Source organism: Molothrus aeneus, chromosome 7 (genome assembly GCF_037042795.1).
Source record: "Molothrus aeneus isolate 106 chromosome 7, BPBGC_Maene_1.0, whole genome shotgun sequence".
In the NCBI taxonomy this organism is placed as follows: Eukaryota; Metazoa; Chordata; class Aves; order Passeriformes; family Icteridae; genus Molothrus; species Molothrus aeneus.
Window position 1 is genome coordinate 36,889,637 of NC_089652.1, and position 16,230 is coordinate 36,905,866.

The 16,230-nt window shown below is 41.8% G+C and overlaps 1 protein-coding gene across 1 annotated transcript in view; it reads left to right on the forward strand.

The window, feature by feature from the left end:
• Nucleotides 1–16,230, forward strand: part of KIF5C (kinesin family member 5C) — an 81,347-nt gene that overhangs the window by 40,763 nt on the left and 24,354 nt on the right. Inside the window, exons 7-13 of the mRNA XM_066553836.1 lie at nt 705–792; nt 3,526–3,650; nt 5,293–5,397; nt 6,868–7,016; nt 10,117–10,265; nt 13,319–13,494; nt 15,391–15,459. Coding sequence (XP_066409933.1) covers nt 705–792; nt 3,526–3,650; nt 5,293–5,397; nt 6,868–7,016; nt 10,117–10,265; nt 13,319–13,494; nt 15,391–15,459 — 861 coding nt within the window. The remainder of the gene's footprint in view (nt 1–704; nt 793–3,525; nt 3,651–5,292; nt 5,398–6,867; nt 7,017–10,116; nt 10,266–13,318; nt 13,495–15,390; nt 15,460–16,230) is intronic.

A 16,230-nucleotide genomic window follows, 5' to 3' on the forward strand; every position in this document is an offset into this window, starting at 1 on the left:
GTTTGTTTTATTCTCCTGACTTTGAACATTGCCATTTTGTTAGGATGCTGTTAAATTTTAAGTATTCATATTCCTCTTTCATGTCAGATATGAAAGAGAACAACTTGAGGAATTTTGTTCTTTAATATTTTGCTACATGGGTGCTGTAATCTCTCAATATTTCAGAACAGATTGGTTGGGTTAGGAATTTGTTTTATGACTTTCTGGGCCCTCAATTGAATGCAATATGCTTGATATGAACATATGTGAGCCTAAATAATATATATATAATATTTTTCTGTTTATTCTCAGCTTGAGGAGCAAATAGAAATTGATCAAATAATTTATTCAGTAATACTGCATGGAGAGAGAATGACTTTGCACTTTGTATTGCAGTTTGAGGGAGAAAGATTAACTTGGGGTTGACTAAATTAAATTAACTGGGGTATGAAATCTAACCCAAATTAGGAATATGTGTTGTTACTGAAAACTTTCATGGAAGAACATGGAACAGCATGTTTTCTGTGGAAAACTTCATGCTGTGTGTCTGGATTTCACTGAGTCTTTAACCCTGTGGGAGGAAATGGGGTCCCACGTGTCCCTGGAAGTCAGCCCGAGGTGGGGTCGGGTCCTGGGGGCTGCTGACGCTTCTCCTAATTACCGTGCCTAATTACCGTGCTCGTTAGTGCTAAAGGAACGCTGCTGACTGCCCCCTCTGTCCCCAGGGCTGCACAGAACGGTTTGTGTCCAGCCCTGAGGAAGTTCTGGATGTCATCGACGAGGGCAAGGCCAACAGGCACGTGGCTGTGACAAGTGAGTGTCCCCAGATCCCTGGAATTCCCTCCCCCAGGGGCGGCTGCTGCCGCTGCCAGGGCATTCATGGATCCTCCTTGGAGGCTGGGAACTCACCACTAAATGCTGGTTCTTGGGGTTTTTGTTCCTGTCAAGGTTGGGGCTGAAGGTGTTTGAGATGGTGTTTTGTGTTTAGACTCATATGGTTTTTTTTTAATATATTTTATTTTAAAATAAAATTTAATTTCTATTTTAAAAATATTATTTATATATTTTATATACTTTATATATTTACATTTTAGATATATAAATATATATTTCTATAGAATATAGATATATATATCTATATATATAGATATATATATCTCGAATATATATATTTCTATATATATAGATATATATATCTATAAATATATATAGATATATATTATTTATATAATAGATATCATATATTTATATATTTATATTAATATATATATGATATATTTATACATTGCAGTTTCCCAATTGAGTTCTACACTATCTGCTGAGTTCCACAGCAAATAAAATTAAATTTTTACTTTAAATATATATTTTTATATATTATATATAAAATATATTTTATATATTTATATTTTGATATATCTACACATAAAATTTTACATATTTATATAACATATAAAATATATTTATATATTTATATTAAAATGTGTACTGTATATATTTATATATTGCAGTTTCCCAAGCTGTGAGTTCTATTTTACTAAGTAAAATACTGTATAATAATAAAGCATATAAATAAAAAAAAATAAATATAGTATATTATTAAACTATATAAATAAACCATAAATAAAAAAAACTCAAGCTGTGAGTTCTACACAGATATTTTACTTATTTTACTAATAAGAAAAATACTGTACAATAATAAAGTATATAAATAAATAAATAAAATATAGTAGATTATTAAACTATAGAAATAAATTTTAAAAATACTGTATAATAATTACCAATAAGTTGTAAAAATGGTCCTGTATCCATCTTTGCAATGTTTTTTAAGGAAAAACTATCAAATTAAGAAATGACAAATATTATTTATACTTTTAACTTAATAGCTAATTACTTGTGCCTGGCATTGTGGATTTTTTTGTCTAATTATAAAATACTACCCAAACCTATGAAGAAGAAGGTGAAGAGAATGATTAGCTACTGCTTTCAAACTTTTCTCTTAGTTTTACATATATGACTATATTCTGAAACCTTAAACTCTAAGTTTTCTACTGTATGGTATTACGCACTTCTGTTCAAACTCCACACCTGTAATTTTAGTGTTATTAATCAATTTTGGAAGCTTTCTCTATGGCCTCAGGTCAAAAATAGTGGTTTTTTGAGGGTCTGTTCTTAAAAACACAGAAAGTCTGAAAATGGCACCCTGGGTTCCAGCACCTCCTGTCCATCAAGGCCTGGGAGTGACTTTGTGGATGATTTAATGCCACTGAAATATATATAAATTATAGCACTGAAATTATAGCACTGCCACTTAATTGAGTTAATTGAGTGTGCCTTCGTACAGGGGCTCTGTGACTTTCAGCTCTGCACTGGGAATTCCAGGCCTGGCATTAACTGGAATTGCTCCATAAACCATCCCAGCAGGGACTGGTGCTGGGAGTGGAGATAGTTTGGAGTTAGAAAGGGATAAAATGCTGGCGTTACATTTTCCTCTGGGCCATAATTCCCTGCTCAAGCAGCAGCCAGAGAGTGCAGGGCAGTTTTCAACCCCTGCCTGTTTTTCCCAGCAAAGCAGGGCCTTGGGTTGGGTTCCAGGGACGGCAGAACAAGCAAATCTTCAGGAATTATACCCCATAATAATCCAAACCTGTTGGTGTTGTGTTGCATGAATGGGGATAAAAGGACCTCTTGCCAAATTTATACTGGAAGGTGTCCCTGATCCAAGAGGTGGATCTGGCAGAACCTCAGTTTATAAAAGAATGTATTTATATTTATATTTATATTTATATTTATATTTATATTTATATTTATATTTATATTTATATTTATATTTATATTTATATTTATATTTATATGTTTATAGATTATAAATATTTATATGTATATACTTATATGCATTCTCCTCCCGTGCTCAGCACTGCTGAGGGCACACCCTGAGTGCTGTGTCCAGCTCTGGCCCCTCAGCTTGGGAAGGACCTTGGGACACTGAGCACATCCAGAGGGGACAAGGAGGCTGGAGAGGGGCTGGGAACACAAACCCTGAGAGGAACCCCTGAGGGAGCTGGAGGTGCTCAGCCTGCAGAAAAGGAGACTCAGGGCTGCCCCCATCACTGCACAGCTCCTGAAAGGTGCCTGTGCTCAGCTGGGGCTGGGCTCTGTCTCCAGGAACTGACACACTCAGAGCACACAGCCTCAAGCTGCACCAAGGGAAGTTTAGGATGGATATCAGGAAAAAGTGATAAAGCTCTGGAATGGCTGCCCAGGGAGGTGCTGGAGTCCCCATCCCTGGGTGTGTTTAACACAGCCTGGATGTGGCGCTGGGTGCCAGGGTTTGGCTGAGGGGCTGGGGCTGGGTTGGACTCCATGATCTTGAAGGCCTCCTCCAACCTGGTGATTCTGTGAATCCTCCGAATCCTGTAAATTCTGTGAATCCTGTGAGTCACACCAAGACCTGCCCAGCTCCTCTGGGATTTGGGAATTCAGATGCGATGGAACCCCCTGCCAGGTTTGAAAGGCATTTTTAGCAGAAGCTGTGCCCTGTGATTTCAGACATGAACGAGCACAGCTCGAGGAGCCACAGCATCTTCCTCATCAACATCAAACAGGAGAACGTGGAAACGGAGAAGAAGCTCAGTGGGAAGCTGTACCTGGTGGACTTGGCTGGCAGTGAGAAGGTAAATTCCTCTTTTTCCTCCGCTGGGACCCCACACTGAGGATGGGAGGGTGTCTCACAGAGCTCTCACCTTAGATTATAATTAAAAAGGCTATTTTAATTTTTATTTTTGAATGTGGGATGAAAAAAAGGAGCAGATCAGAATTATTGGCATCAAAGACAATCCTCCCAAAATCTGAATTTATAATGGAATGGGTAGAACCAGTGTATTTTTATATGCTTTGACATTTACATCTGTGTAGCTGAAAAAAGGAATGTAATTTTTATATAATTTATATATAATAATATAAAATGTAGATATTTTAATATAGAAATAATTTTAATATAAGTTAAATATATTTATATATTTATAGAAAATATTTATATTTAAATATATTTATAAAATTTAAATATAATTTATCAAATTAGACATATTTTAACTTGCTTATTTTGTCATGTCCTGTTTCCAGGTTTTTTTTGTAATTATTCCACTTATTAAATGAGTGAAATACCAGCAGTTAATGCAGTTTTCAAGTCTGCTCAAAGCTCCCTGAATCTTGATTGTGATGACTATTCCTGCTTTCCAATGTAGAAAAATAAACCCCAGAAAATTACTTTTATCTATTTACCAAAAGAGGAATGCTTTGGAAGAGTGCTGCAATGCAAAAATGTTTCCCAGTTCTCATTCTGGGGTCCTCCAGAGTGTTTCAAATCAGCTTTATTGGGATTTTGGGTTGCTCATCGGAACAGGTTAATTGATAACCCATGGGTACAATGCAGAAGTGATTCATCAGAGTAATTAATCAGTAATTAATGTCTATGATTGCATAGATTTGTTAAATTAAAAGCTCTTTATGATGTTTACAAAATGAGGGCCTGGGCAGGCGCTCCTCTCCTCTGAAAATATCAACTTTTGTGGTTTGTTTTGGTACAGAAAGCCTGAAGTATGGATTTCTTGGGTAGGTTGTCTTAAAGGACACAACTGCTTTTCCTTCATGTCAAGGGGCATTTTTAGGTGAAAGTAGAGATAGTTTTAATGTAGAGAAAAATATATGGATTGATCATGTATTTGGATACCTTAGATAGTCCAATTTTTTTTATTTGTGTAGAAGCAGAAATGAAAAATGCCAGCAAGTTGGGACTGTGTAAAATAAAATTTAGCAGTGCAGAACACAATACATTTGTCTTGCTGTGAAAATTGGGTTGTTTTCCACCACATCTTGTTTTTGGTCTGCAAAAGGAAGCAGTGACCGTGAAGAAAATCTATGCTTTTTGATATTTTTTGGTCCATGCAAGCATAAAAAGGCAAGATGCTCATTTTGGGACCACTGGGGTGGTGCTCCCTGTCTGTAAGGACAGCTTGGCTTTGGGAGGTGTTCCCAAATGACCTCAGGTGAGCACAGACTTCTCCCTGAATAAAATTCTCCCTGAATTAAGGTAAAATTACAACTTGCTCTTGGAGTGGGAGAAAAGCAGGCTTGCACTCCCAAAAAAGTTATAAAAGTTGATATAAAAATGGGATGTAAAAAGTTGATGTAAAATTCTCCCGGCCCATGCTGAGCTAAGCCAGGTTTTGCTCCTCCAGGAGCATCTTTAGGTGCAGCTTTGCAAGGCTGGAGCTTTGTGCTGGAGCAGAACCTGACTCTTTCCTGCTCTCTTTGCAGGTCAGCAAAACTGGAGCAGAGGGGGCAGTTCTGGATGAAGCTAAAAATATCAATAAGTCTTTGTCTGCTCTGGGCAATGTGATCTCGGCCTTGGCAGAGGGAACTGTAAGTAATCCTGGGTGGGGGTGAGGAGGGGTTTTTATTTATTTACCTGCTTCTTTGCCATCCACAGAGAAAAAAAGGAATGGAGTAAAAGGAGCTAACATTTCAGCTCTGAAGGGAGAAAGTGTTGGCTGTTAATAAAATATTAACAAACAAAATGTTGTCACAAACCAGTGGAACTTTGGCTGTTCTGCCCGAAATGGGGAATTAATTCTCACTGATGGCACTGGAGCAGCTCCCAAATCTGGGCACAATCACAACAAATTGTGGCGCTTGCCAGCGTGGACTCACCTCCTGTCTCAGTTTGGAAAGCCAGGTGTCTGCTAAGGAAAGCAGGAGCCTCCCCTGAAATGGAGAATGTAAACCTTCCCCACCCCTCTGAATTGCTATAGATTTTAAATTAAGGGGCTCTCAGGCAAAAAATATGGGAGCAGGAAATGACAGTTCTTTAATAGGGAAGAAAATAAAAGGATAAAATAAACAATGCAGTAAACTGAAAACAACACTGCCAGAGTCAGAACCCAGCCTGACACCCTGTGGGTCAGGGTGTTGGCAGCAGAACCATTGGAATTGTGGCTCAGCCCTCCTGCAGTGCCAGGGCTGGTTCTGCTGGAGCAGGGATCCTGGAGAATCCCATTGGAATTGTGGCTCAGCCCTCCTGCAGTGCCAGGGCTGGTTCTGCTGGAGCAGGGATCCTGGAGAATCCCATTGGAATTGTGGCTCAGCCCTCCTGCAGTGTCAGGGCTGGTTCTGCTGGAGCAGGGATCCTGGAGAAAGGTGCAGTCTCTTCCTCTGAAGATCCAGTGGCAGAGGCAGCTGCTGCTCCTCTGGGGAATCCAGTGCAGAAGCCGTGCTGGTGTTCCAGAATCTCCAGATTATGTCCGGGTAGGAATGCTTGGCCGGTGTTCCAGAATCTCCAGATTATATCCAGGTAGGAATGCTTGGCTGGTGTTCCAGAATCTCCAGATTATATCCAGGTAGGAATGCTTGGCCGGTGTTCCAGAATCTCCAGATTATATCCAGGTAGGAATGCTTGGCCGGTGTTCCAGAATCTCCAGATTATATCCGGGTAGGAATGCTTGGCTGGTGTTCCAGAATCTCTAGATTATATCCAGGTAGGAATGCTTGGCTGGTGTTCCAGAATCTCCAGATTATATCCAGGTAGGAATGCTTGGCTGGTGTTCCAGAATCTCCAGATTATATCCGGGCAGGAATGCTTGGCTCCTCCCTCTGGGCTCACATCTCCCAGTGGGATGCTGTAGTTGTTATCAGCCATGCAGGGACATTCAATGGCTGCTATCATCAGGTGTCTCCCCAGAGGGAGGATTGGTTGTGGAAGAGATAAGGAAAATGCCCACTTGACAAAAGACAGCTGCCATACAGATGGCAATAGAATACATCTTGCCTTGCAGTCTGGGACACCTCCTCTCTGGTTAAAACAATTGCTCTTGTCTTTTCTTGTGTTTGGATTAGAAAACCCACGTTCCCTACCGAGACAGCAAAATGACCAGGATCCTGCAGGATTCCCTGGGGGGGAACTGCAGGACCACCATCGTCATCTGCTGCTCCCCTTCCATCTTCAACGAGGCCGAGACCAAGTCCACCCTGATGTTTGGCCAGAGGTGAGTCCCATGGGATCTGCCTGGATGCATCCCTCCTCCCTTGAAATCCAGAGCTTTTTTTGGTAAAAAAATCTGGAGAGCTTCAGAGAGCTGGCTCTTTATTGCCAGTGATTCCGGGAAAATCCTCCAGGAAAATCCAGGTTAATGTTGGAGCAGCTGCTCTGCTTGGGAGCAGAGTGGGGTTGAAAAGTGGGGAAGGATTGGGCAATCCATGGAACAATGTCTATCAGAAGTACTTTAATTCCTTCCTGGTTGATTTTCCTGCAGAAAAGTTAAGATGTTATCTTAATTCCTTGAATTTTTATGGGAAAGATAAAATCACTGGGCAGTTTTCTGTGGAAAAATTCAGTCTTGCTTTATTGGAGACTTCAGAAAATCCAAATTTTGTTTTATTTGTGTAGCAGCAGAAAGGAAAAATATCAGCAAGTTAGAACTGTGCAAAAAAAAAAAAATTAGCAGTTGTAGAACACAAGACATTTGACTTGCTGTGAAAATGGGTTTTTTTCCACCACATCTCTTTTTTGGCCTGCTAAGAAAGGTAAAGGCACTGGGCAGTTTTCTGTGGAAAAATTCAGTTTTGCTTTGTCTAACAGTGGTGTTGATGCTTTTAAGAGTTGTCTTCTCCTCCAATTCCACCTCAGGGATCATTGTTATGGCTGTAAAAACATCTCTAAAAATTAGGAAAATTAAAGAGTGTGGGCTCTGTAATATTGACAGCTTTGAGAGCTTGACATGGTAGCTCATGGACCTGATGTTTGGAGATCTGGACAATTCAAGAACAAAAATTATGGAAGGATCCAGAAAGAAAATTTCTCTTCCTCGCGTGTTTATTGACAAGAGTGATATGAAATGCATTGGGAAGGTTTGCAGAAATAGGTCAGGCTCATTATGTAATTACTGCTTTTTGTGGTAATTGGGGAGAACTTGGATCCTTTGGAAAATTACTTGTTTTGTTTGATTTGTGTAGTAGCAGAAAGGAAAAATACTGGCAAGTTAGGAGTGTTTAAAGAGAGTTGAACAGTTTCAGGATACAGTAGCTTTGTCTTTGTTTAAATTTGGGTTGTTTTCCACCACGTGGATCTTCTGGACTGCAAAAAGAGGCAGTGGCCATGAGCAAAATCAGGTTGCCTTGTAGGTTTTTTCCCCCCATTGTGAGCTGAACATGGTTTTTAGCTATTGAAGATCCAAATTTCTACTGATCAGATCATGTGTTGAGCAAAACCAAGGATCCTGATATGCAGGAATGAAATCAAGAGCATGAACAACTCTGAACTGCAGCTTCCAAGTGCAGTTTCAGGTTACGTTCCCCCTGGCTTCATTCCTCTCTCCAGTAATGAGTAAAATTTGCCCTTTTTTGGGGCAAGGCAGTTTTTTGACTGACTCTGCACATCCTGGCTAAATATTCAACAGTTTCCTGGGAGGAGGAACATTTTGGGGGTGATCCTCACTGAGGACCAGGATGGCGGTGCAAGAACTGGGAAAACAGGGAAATATTTGTGAGGCGCTCCCTCATGGACAGCAACTGAATTTCCAGGAATTCTGAATTGTCAGGAAGGAAATAATTTGTATTTCCCTGGGAGGGCTGGTGCTCTGTGCAGAGCAACCCATGGATTATCCATGCACAACTTCCTCTGGCAGGATTTTGGGTGGGAATGGTGGGAATGAGGGTCCTTTTCCAGGCTCTGGGGTTGTTGTGTCTCATTTTTCTGATGTGACACAACTGAGGAGCTCGGTGGCATTAAAGGGAAGGTCCATGACTCATGGCTGATTGCTGATCTTTCCTGGGAAGAGAAAGAGTTATGTCACCATTAAAATAAATGTCAGGAATGAAATCCATCTTCAGAGGAGCTCTTGTACCAATCAAACTGTACAAGTGCTCCTTTGATAGTAGTGAATCAGCTTTTTCTTTTTCTACTCCATCTTTCCTCGTGTTTTTATCTCATTTTTAATTGTAGTTGTCAGTAAGGGCTTCATCCATCATCAGGAGAATCTTCCTGGTGTGGTGGGGTTTTTTTTTTGCCCTGGTACAGTTGTATGAGTGGAAACTTGAGCTGTGCTTTTAGCAAAGTGTAAACCCTAACCATCAGGAAATTATTTTAAAAGCACAAGGTTATTTAAAAAATACTTTTAAGGTAATAAAAGTCCTGCTTGCCACAGAGTGCAAATCACTGGGGCTTTATAAACTGCTGAGGGTTTATCTGTTATCCTTTTCCTTATCTGCTTTATTCAACAGCACTGGAGGCATTTGAAGGGACTCGGTGTCTGAGCAGTGAAGGGCAAAGATCTGAGGCTTTCTTAATTCATAGTGATTGGTTTGGTTTCCCTTTTCAATGTGGATTTGCTGGAGTAGGTGCTGGGCATTGTTTTCTGCTTGCTTTGCATTTCCTGGCACAATTGGTTGGGTTGGGTTGGAGCTGAGCACTTTCAGAATAATAAAGTGGTGGTGGCTGTTAAGAGGGTTGAAATTTGGGATGTTTTTGCCTAGGGAGGCAGGAATGTCCTTTCCCCTTTCCCCTTTCCCCTTTTCCTTTCCATTTCCTTCTTTCCTTTCCTTCTTTCCTTTCCTTCTTTCCTTTCCTTCTTTCCTTTCCTTCTTTCCTTTCCTTCTTTCCTTTCCTTCTTTCCTTTCCTTCTTTCCTTTCCTTCTTTCCTTTCCTTCTTTCCTTTCCTTCTTTCCTTTCCTTCTTTCCTTTCCTTCTTTCCTTTCCTTCTTTCCTTTCCTTCTTTCCTTTCCTTCTTTCCTTTCCTTCTTTCCTTTCCTTCTTTCCTTTCCTTCTTTCCTTTCCTTCTTTCCTTTCCTTCTTTCCTTTCCTTCTTTCCTTTCCTTCTTCCCTTTCCTTCTTCCCTTTCCTTCTTCTCTTTCCTCTCTCTTTCCTCTCTCTTTCCTCTCCTCTCTCTTACCTTTTTCTTTTTTCCTTTCCTCTTTCTTTCCTCTCTCTTTCCTCTCTTTCCTCTTCCCTTCCCCACCCTGGGCACTTCCAGGGATGGGGAATCCACAATTTCCCTGTTCATTTCCCTCTGAATGATGGAAAAATCCCCAATCCCCACGGTTGCACTGGGATAAAAACCCCAAAGCAGCTGCCCTGGGATTTGTTTGCAGGGCCAAGACCATCAAGAACACAGTGTCTGTGAACCTGGAGCTGACAGCAGAGGAGTGGAAGAAGAAGTATGAGAAGGAGAAGGACAAAAACAAGAGTTTAAAGAACGTTATCCAGCACCTGGAGCTGGAGCTGAACAGGTGGAGGAATGGTAGGTGCCAAAAACTGGGAGTTGAATGTGTCTGCATTGAATTCTTGCCCTAAAATCACAATTTTTATTAATTGTGTCTGGCCACTACCTCTAAATTCACATTATAACTCACAGTTCATAATAATAATGGAAGGTGAATAAGCAAAAACCAGGGAAACCAGCAGCCATTTGTGGGAGAAACCAGTGAAAAGGCCAGAATTGGTGATTTCAGGGCAGAGAACACAGGAGGAATCACTAATGTTAATGTTGTTAATGATAGTAATAAAAAAAGGAAAAATGTCATTATATTTGGGTTTTTTTTTAAATAGCTCTGCTCCTCAGGCATGAGAATCACTGTGCTTTAAGGTAATTGGACCTTGGGTTTGGGGATTTTTTTTATAATTGAATTTCACATTAGAGTAATTAGCCCTTTAGTACAATGACAGGGAGTGGCATCTGTTTAAAAGAATCACCATTTGTCTGCTCCTGTGGCTTCTAAATGAAAATTTTTGTTGAGATCAGCCAATTTTCTGATTAGAAAAGTGGGGAATTGCTGTTCAGGGTAGGCTGTAACATCAGCTGTAGGATGGTACAGGAGGCAGAATATGGATACACACAAATGAAAGAATTTTTATTGAAAAACCGAATTTTAAAAATGTAATTTAGTCTGGAACACTGGCAGATAATTTCTGGCAGCGAACCAGCCTTAGTTTGAATTATTTCCCATTTTAAAAATCAACCCCCAACCTCCAAACCAACAATAAAAAAAACCCACACCAAAGCTTTTTTTTTTTTACAAAAGCCTGCACGGATCCTTTTGTTTAAATATCCTCCTCCCCTCCCTGGGTGCTGCTGTTACCCAGCAATGCATTCAAAAGATCATTGATTTCTTGTCTGACCTTGTGCACTCCCATCCTCTGGAAGGATGGAGGCTTTTTACAAAGGGAAGTGTCCCAGCAACCCTACCTTGGACAATATTCCAGCAGTACAGCTTATTCCAGGAATTAAGGATTTATTCTACAAATTAAAAGGGTGTCAGGGAATGGGTGAGCTGAGCATTTCAGCTTCCAGGTGCCCAATTTTTCTGTGTTTTACAGGCAGGAGGTTCTCATCCAATGAATGAGAAATTAAGCATTCCTTTTGGGAATGTTTAATCCCAAAATGTTTATCCTGGTGGATTCTCCACAGCCTGAGGAACATTTTTTGTGTAGAAGGCCCTGCGTTCTAACCAAACCCACCTTTCCTTCCCTGCTTCAACAGCAAAAAATCAATTCCCATTTCCCTCATTAATAATAGAAAATGCCATCAAGCCTTCAGAAATAGGGCAGAAAACATTTGGAGTCAAGTACCTTGAGAGAGGTGATGCTGCTTGGTTTCAAATTCCACTTTTTCCATGCTTTCAGCTGGGAAAAAAAAAAATCATCTTGTGCTTTTTCTTGCCCTTTTTGTTTTGCTCTGGGGCCTCACTCAGCCTTTCTGGGCTTTGATCTATTGGTCCTGTTGGCCTGCTCCCCTGCCAGTGAGATAAATTGGCAAGAGGAATGGCTGGCAAACTTTCAGGAGCTAAAATATTGGAGTTTTTTCCTGGAAAAGGAAAAAAACTTTTCCCCTTCCCACCCCCTGAGAAACCTGTGCAGCATCCAGGGGCTTCCCCAGCCTCTGGTGAGGGTGGGTTTAATTTCTGCCATGAGCAGCTCACCCATCCCTCATCTCTGAGGCTGTCGTTGTAGCCCAGGGCTGCTCCTGAAGGAAATATTCCTTGGGGAGAAGATTTTGTAGGGAATTGTCTGCTGTGCACAGGCAGCCTCTGGAAGTTGGTGTTTGTGCTGGAATTTGCAAGGTAAAAGTTGAATATTGTTTTAAACACAGCTGTGCTGGTCCATCCTGGAGCTGGAAATCCCTGGAGGAAGAGATATTTAAATGCCAGCAGATTTTAGGCTGCAACTTGGGGGGTTTCCCTACTTTTTTACACCTCTGTTAATCCATGGAGCTAATCCTGACTATCAAGGGAGTGAAAGGAGAGCCAGGAGTTCTGTGCTGTCAGTGTTCAACTTGCTGCTGGATTTTATGGGATCATCAAGGTTGGAAAAGACCTCACAGAGTGCCTGTGATGCCTTGTGCAGGCTGCCCTGGAGCAGAGGCTGGGCAGAGGAGTCTCAGAATAAAGCAGGGATTCATTCCAAGCATCTCCTCCATGGATGCACCTTGGGCAGCACCAGAGCCCAGCCAGGGCTGCACCCAAGATGAACCAAAATGGCCCCAAAATGCACCAGCGCTCCCGGGCTCTGTCCCTGGGATCAGTTCTGCTCCATTTGCACCTTGCAGTTCATTGTCCCATTCCAGCTTTAGCCCCTGCAGTCCCACCCTGCTTGTTTTTCTCTCTCCAGCCCATGGGGTTTGTTGTAGTTGAGACAGGGACAGTCCAAAGCAACACACTCCATTTTCAGAAGGCTTCAAACTGTTTTTATTCCAGCATGCATGCTTTTTATGCATTCTTACAAAGCTCAGAAGTTTACACTTTACTCATTGGTCACAAGATACAAAGTGCTCATTGGAACAGGCAGCTGCAGGTTTCCCTTATTTATCCTTCTTTCCTTCTTGGTTTCTATGTCAAAGACCTTGGTAGAAAACTCTTTCAGGGGTAAAAATGGATCCTCTTGTCAAAGTTCTCTGTGGCTCACAGAAGCTGCTGTAAAACCTCTTCCACAGCTGTTTGTGCTCTTGGGAGCACCAACCTGAGATTTGGCTCATTTGTCCTTGGTGCCCAGCTGGAGCAGGAATTGTTTTGTCTCCCTGCTCTGTGCACAGAGCTCAGCGACGCTGAATGTGAAGCTCAGAGCTGCACACTAAAGCAGCACAGAGCCTGAAAAACATAAAATCTAAACCCTGAGGCGTCACAGGGAGTTTGCATTTCCATGGGACCATCACCATCACGAGGGCGGCCACCTCCCCACCTTTTCCTTGTCATTTGTATCCCTGGAAGTGGCACAAAGCCCTTCCTTGACCAGGAACGGCCGTCCTGGAGAATCCCTGGATTTGGGATTGCAGGAATTTCATGAGCTGTGTCCCTGCAGGAGAAGCTGTGCCTGAGGAGGAGCAGATCAGTGCCAAGGACCAGAAGAACCTGGAGCCTTGTGATAACACCCCAATCATTGATAACATCACCCCCGTGGTCGCCAGCATCTCCACGGAGGAGAAGCAGAAATATGACGAGGAGATCGCCAGCCTCTACAGGCAGCTGGATGATAAGGTGGGAATGCTGGGTCCCAAGTGGGAATGCTGGATTTCAGGTGACAATGCTGGATTCCATGGGGGAATGTTGGATCCCGGGTGGGAATGTTGGATCCCAGGGTGGAAATGTTAGATTACAGGGGGAAATGTTGGATTACAGGGGGGAATGTTGGATCCCGGATGGGAATGTTGGATTACAGGGGGGAATGTTGGATCCCGGATGGAAATGTTGGATCCTGGGTGGGAATGTTGGATCCCAGGGTGGAAATGTTGGATTACAGGGGGGAAAGTTGGATCCCAGATGGGAAAGTTGGATCCCAGGGGGGAGTGTTGGATTCTGGGTGGGAATGTTGGATTCCATGGGGGAATGTTGGATTCCAGGGTGGAAATGTTGGAACCCAGGGGGGAATGTTGGATTCCAGGGTGGGAATGTTGGGTTCCAGGTGGGGATGCTGGATCCCATGGGGAATGTTGGATCCCAGGTGGGAATGTTGGATCCCATGGGGGGAATGTTGGATGCCAGGCGGGAATGTTGGATTCCAGGTGGGAATGTTGGATTCCATGGGGGAATGTTGGATCCCAGGTGGGAATGTTGGATCCCATGGGGGGAATGTTGGATTCCATGGGGGGAATGTTGGATTCCAGGTGGGAATGGACAATTCTTGCCAAGATTTTTGTATTTTTGCTCTATTTCTTCTACTTGCGTATTTTTGCTCTACTTCTTTTTTTGCTCTATTTGTGTATTTTCCCTTCTATTTCTATTGTGAACTCGAAAACGTTGGAAAATTCCAAATACTGCATAAAAGCAGACCCTGTAGGCTTTCTACCCCTTCTCCCTGAGCAGACAGTGTTTGGGAGCACTCTCCAGGAAATCAGAGCCAAGATTTCTGATAGTTTTAAGTCCTTTTCTTCAGTGATTTGTGTGTAAAATCCCTCAGCAAACTGTAATGTCATCTTGGAGTCACCGGGGGAGAAAAAAACCCCTAGAATGTAAAGGAAAATACATCCCCATCCCCTTTTGCTCGTGTTGTTGGAGCTGCCAACACAGCCCAGAGGGCTCATTTATTTGTTTATTTCTTTGCACAGCTTGAGGGACACCAGTGGCACTTAAAGCTCTCAGCAATTCCCTTCTCCAGCCATTAAGAGCTTTGGCTTGTGGGAAGATGAAAAATGGAGGGGAAAAAAAGGCCCAGAAAAAGCCCATTCACCACCCTGGATGAGAGCAGCAAAAAAAAAATAAAGGGCAGCTCTCATCATGAATCAATACATCAATACTCAGTTTTAAAATTCACTCGTAATTAGCAGGAAAATAGCAGCAAAAAGCCCAGTGTGTCCTTGCCTGTTAATATTGAGGTTTGGCTGTTTGTGGACACAGAGGAATTGTGTTTAAACCTGAATTTTGGTCTCCCTGCACAGTCTGGTGGCACTGAAAAGAGCAGTTTTCTGTAAGAAATGACAGCTTTTCTCTGATTGCACTCTCCAGCTTTTACATATTGATCAGGAAAAGGAAAAAAAAATCAGTCATTGTTTCATTTTCCTCATCAAAAGCGCAAAGCCCAGGAAATTATTCCAGAAGGAACTGGAGCAGGTTTGAGTTTTTCCCTAGAAAACATGGGAAGCATAATTTGAGACAGGACTGTAGGAAATGAGAAGATATTTGATCCCAAACAAAGGGATTCCCAACCCAAAATATCACCATTTATACCAGTGTTAACAGCTTTTACAGCAGAGCTCTGTGTATATTTATTTATTTTATTTATGGTATGTTTATGTATATTTAGTTTTATCCCCCCTCATACCACTCAAACATGCACAAAGTTTTATTCCCCTTTCTTTCCTAGAAAGAGGAAATAAAAAGTGATCAAATGAGAGCTGTGAAAAGGAATTAAAAATCTCCCCCCCTGTTTCATTGCAGGATGACGAAATCAACCAGCAGAGCCAGCTGGCTGAAAAATTAAAGCAGCAAATGTTGGATCAAGAGGAGGTAAGAAACTAAAATAAATAAACCAGCCTAAAAAATCCCTTTACATTTTGCTCCTGAGCCCCTTGTTTAATGATTCTGTCCCAGCTGTTCTTATTAGCTGGCTGAAATTCAAGTGGAAAAGGTGTCAGCCAGGCTTAAACTTGAAATTTCATAATACTCTCATTAAGCCTTGATAAAAGTCCTTGAAATAACAATCCCTCCTGCTGGGAAGTGATGCTGGAGGTCCAAGGTAGGAGAGGGGCCAGGAATTTTCACTCCAAATGTGATTTTTGATGTGTCTGTGCCCATTCAGGTACTACAGGCAGTTAGAGATTTCCTGATACTAAATTGCTAATTATCATTATTTTGGCCATTAGAGACAGCAATCTGTGAGATGGAAAAACCTGATAATTGGTGCTGCCCCAGATTTGCTGTCAAATCTTGGATTGCTCACTTCAAACATTTGATTGCATTGTTTCTGTCCCTAAAATGAATTTTTGTTGGGTTTGGGATGGAGAACGCGATCACTAAACTCAGCCAAGCCATTCCCTTCTCTGAGGAGTTCTGAGGATGCAAAATGAGGCAATAACACCCAATTCCCCAAATGTTGCTGTGATATTTCTTAGGAATTGCTTTTTTTGTGTATCTAGGCCCTCAGAAAGGGTTTCCAAGGTGTTATTAGAGAAAAAAAACCAATTTATGAACATGTCTGCTGTTCATCACAACAGGCAGGGTTCACCTGCCTCCTCTGGGGACTTGTCCTGGCTGGGGCAATCTCCAGCTTTATTTTAT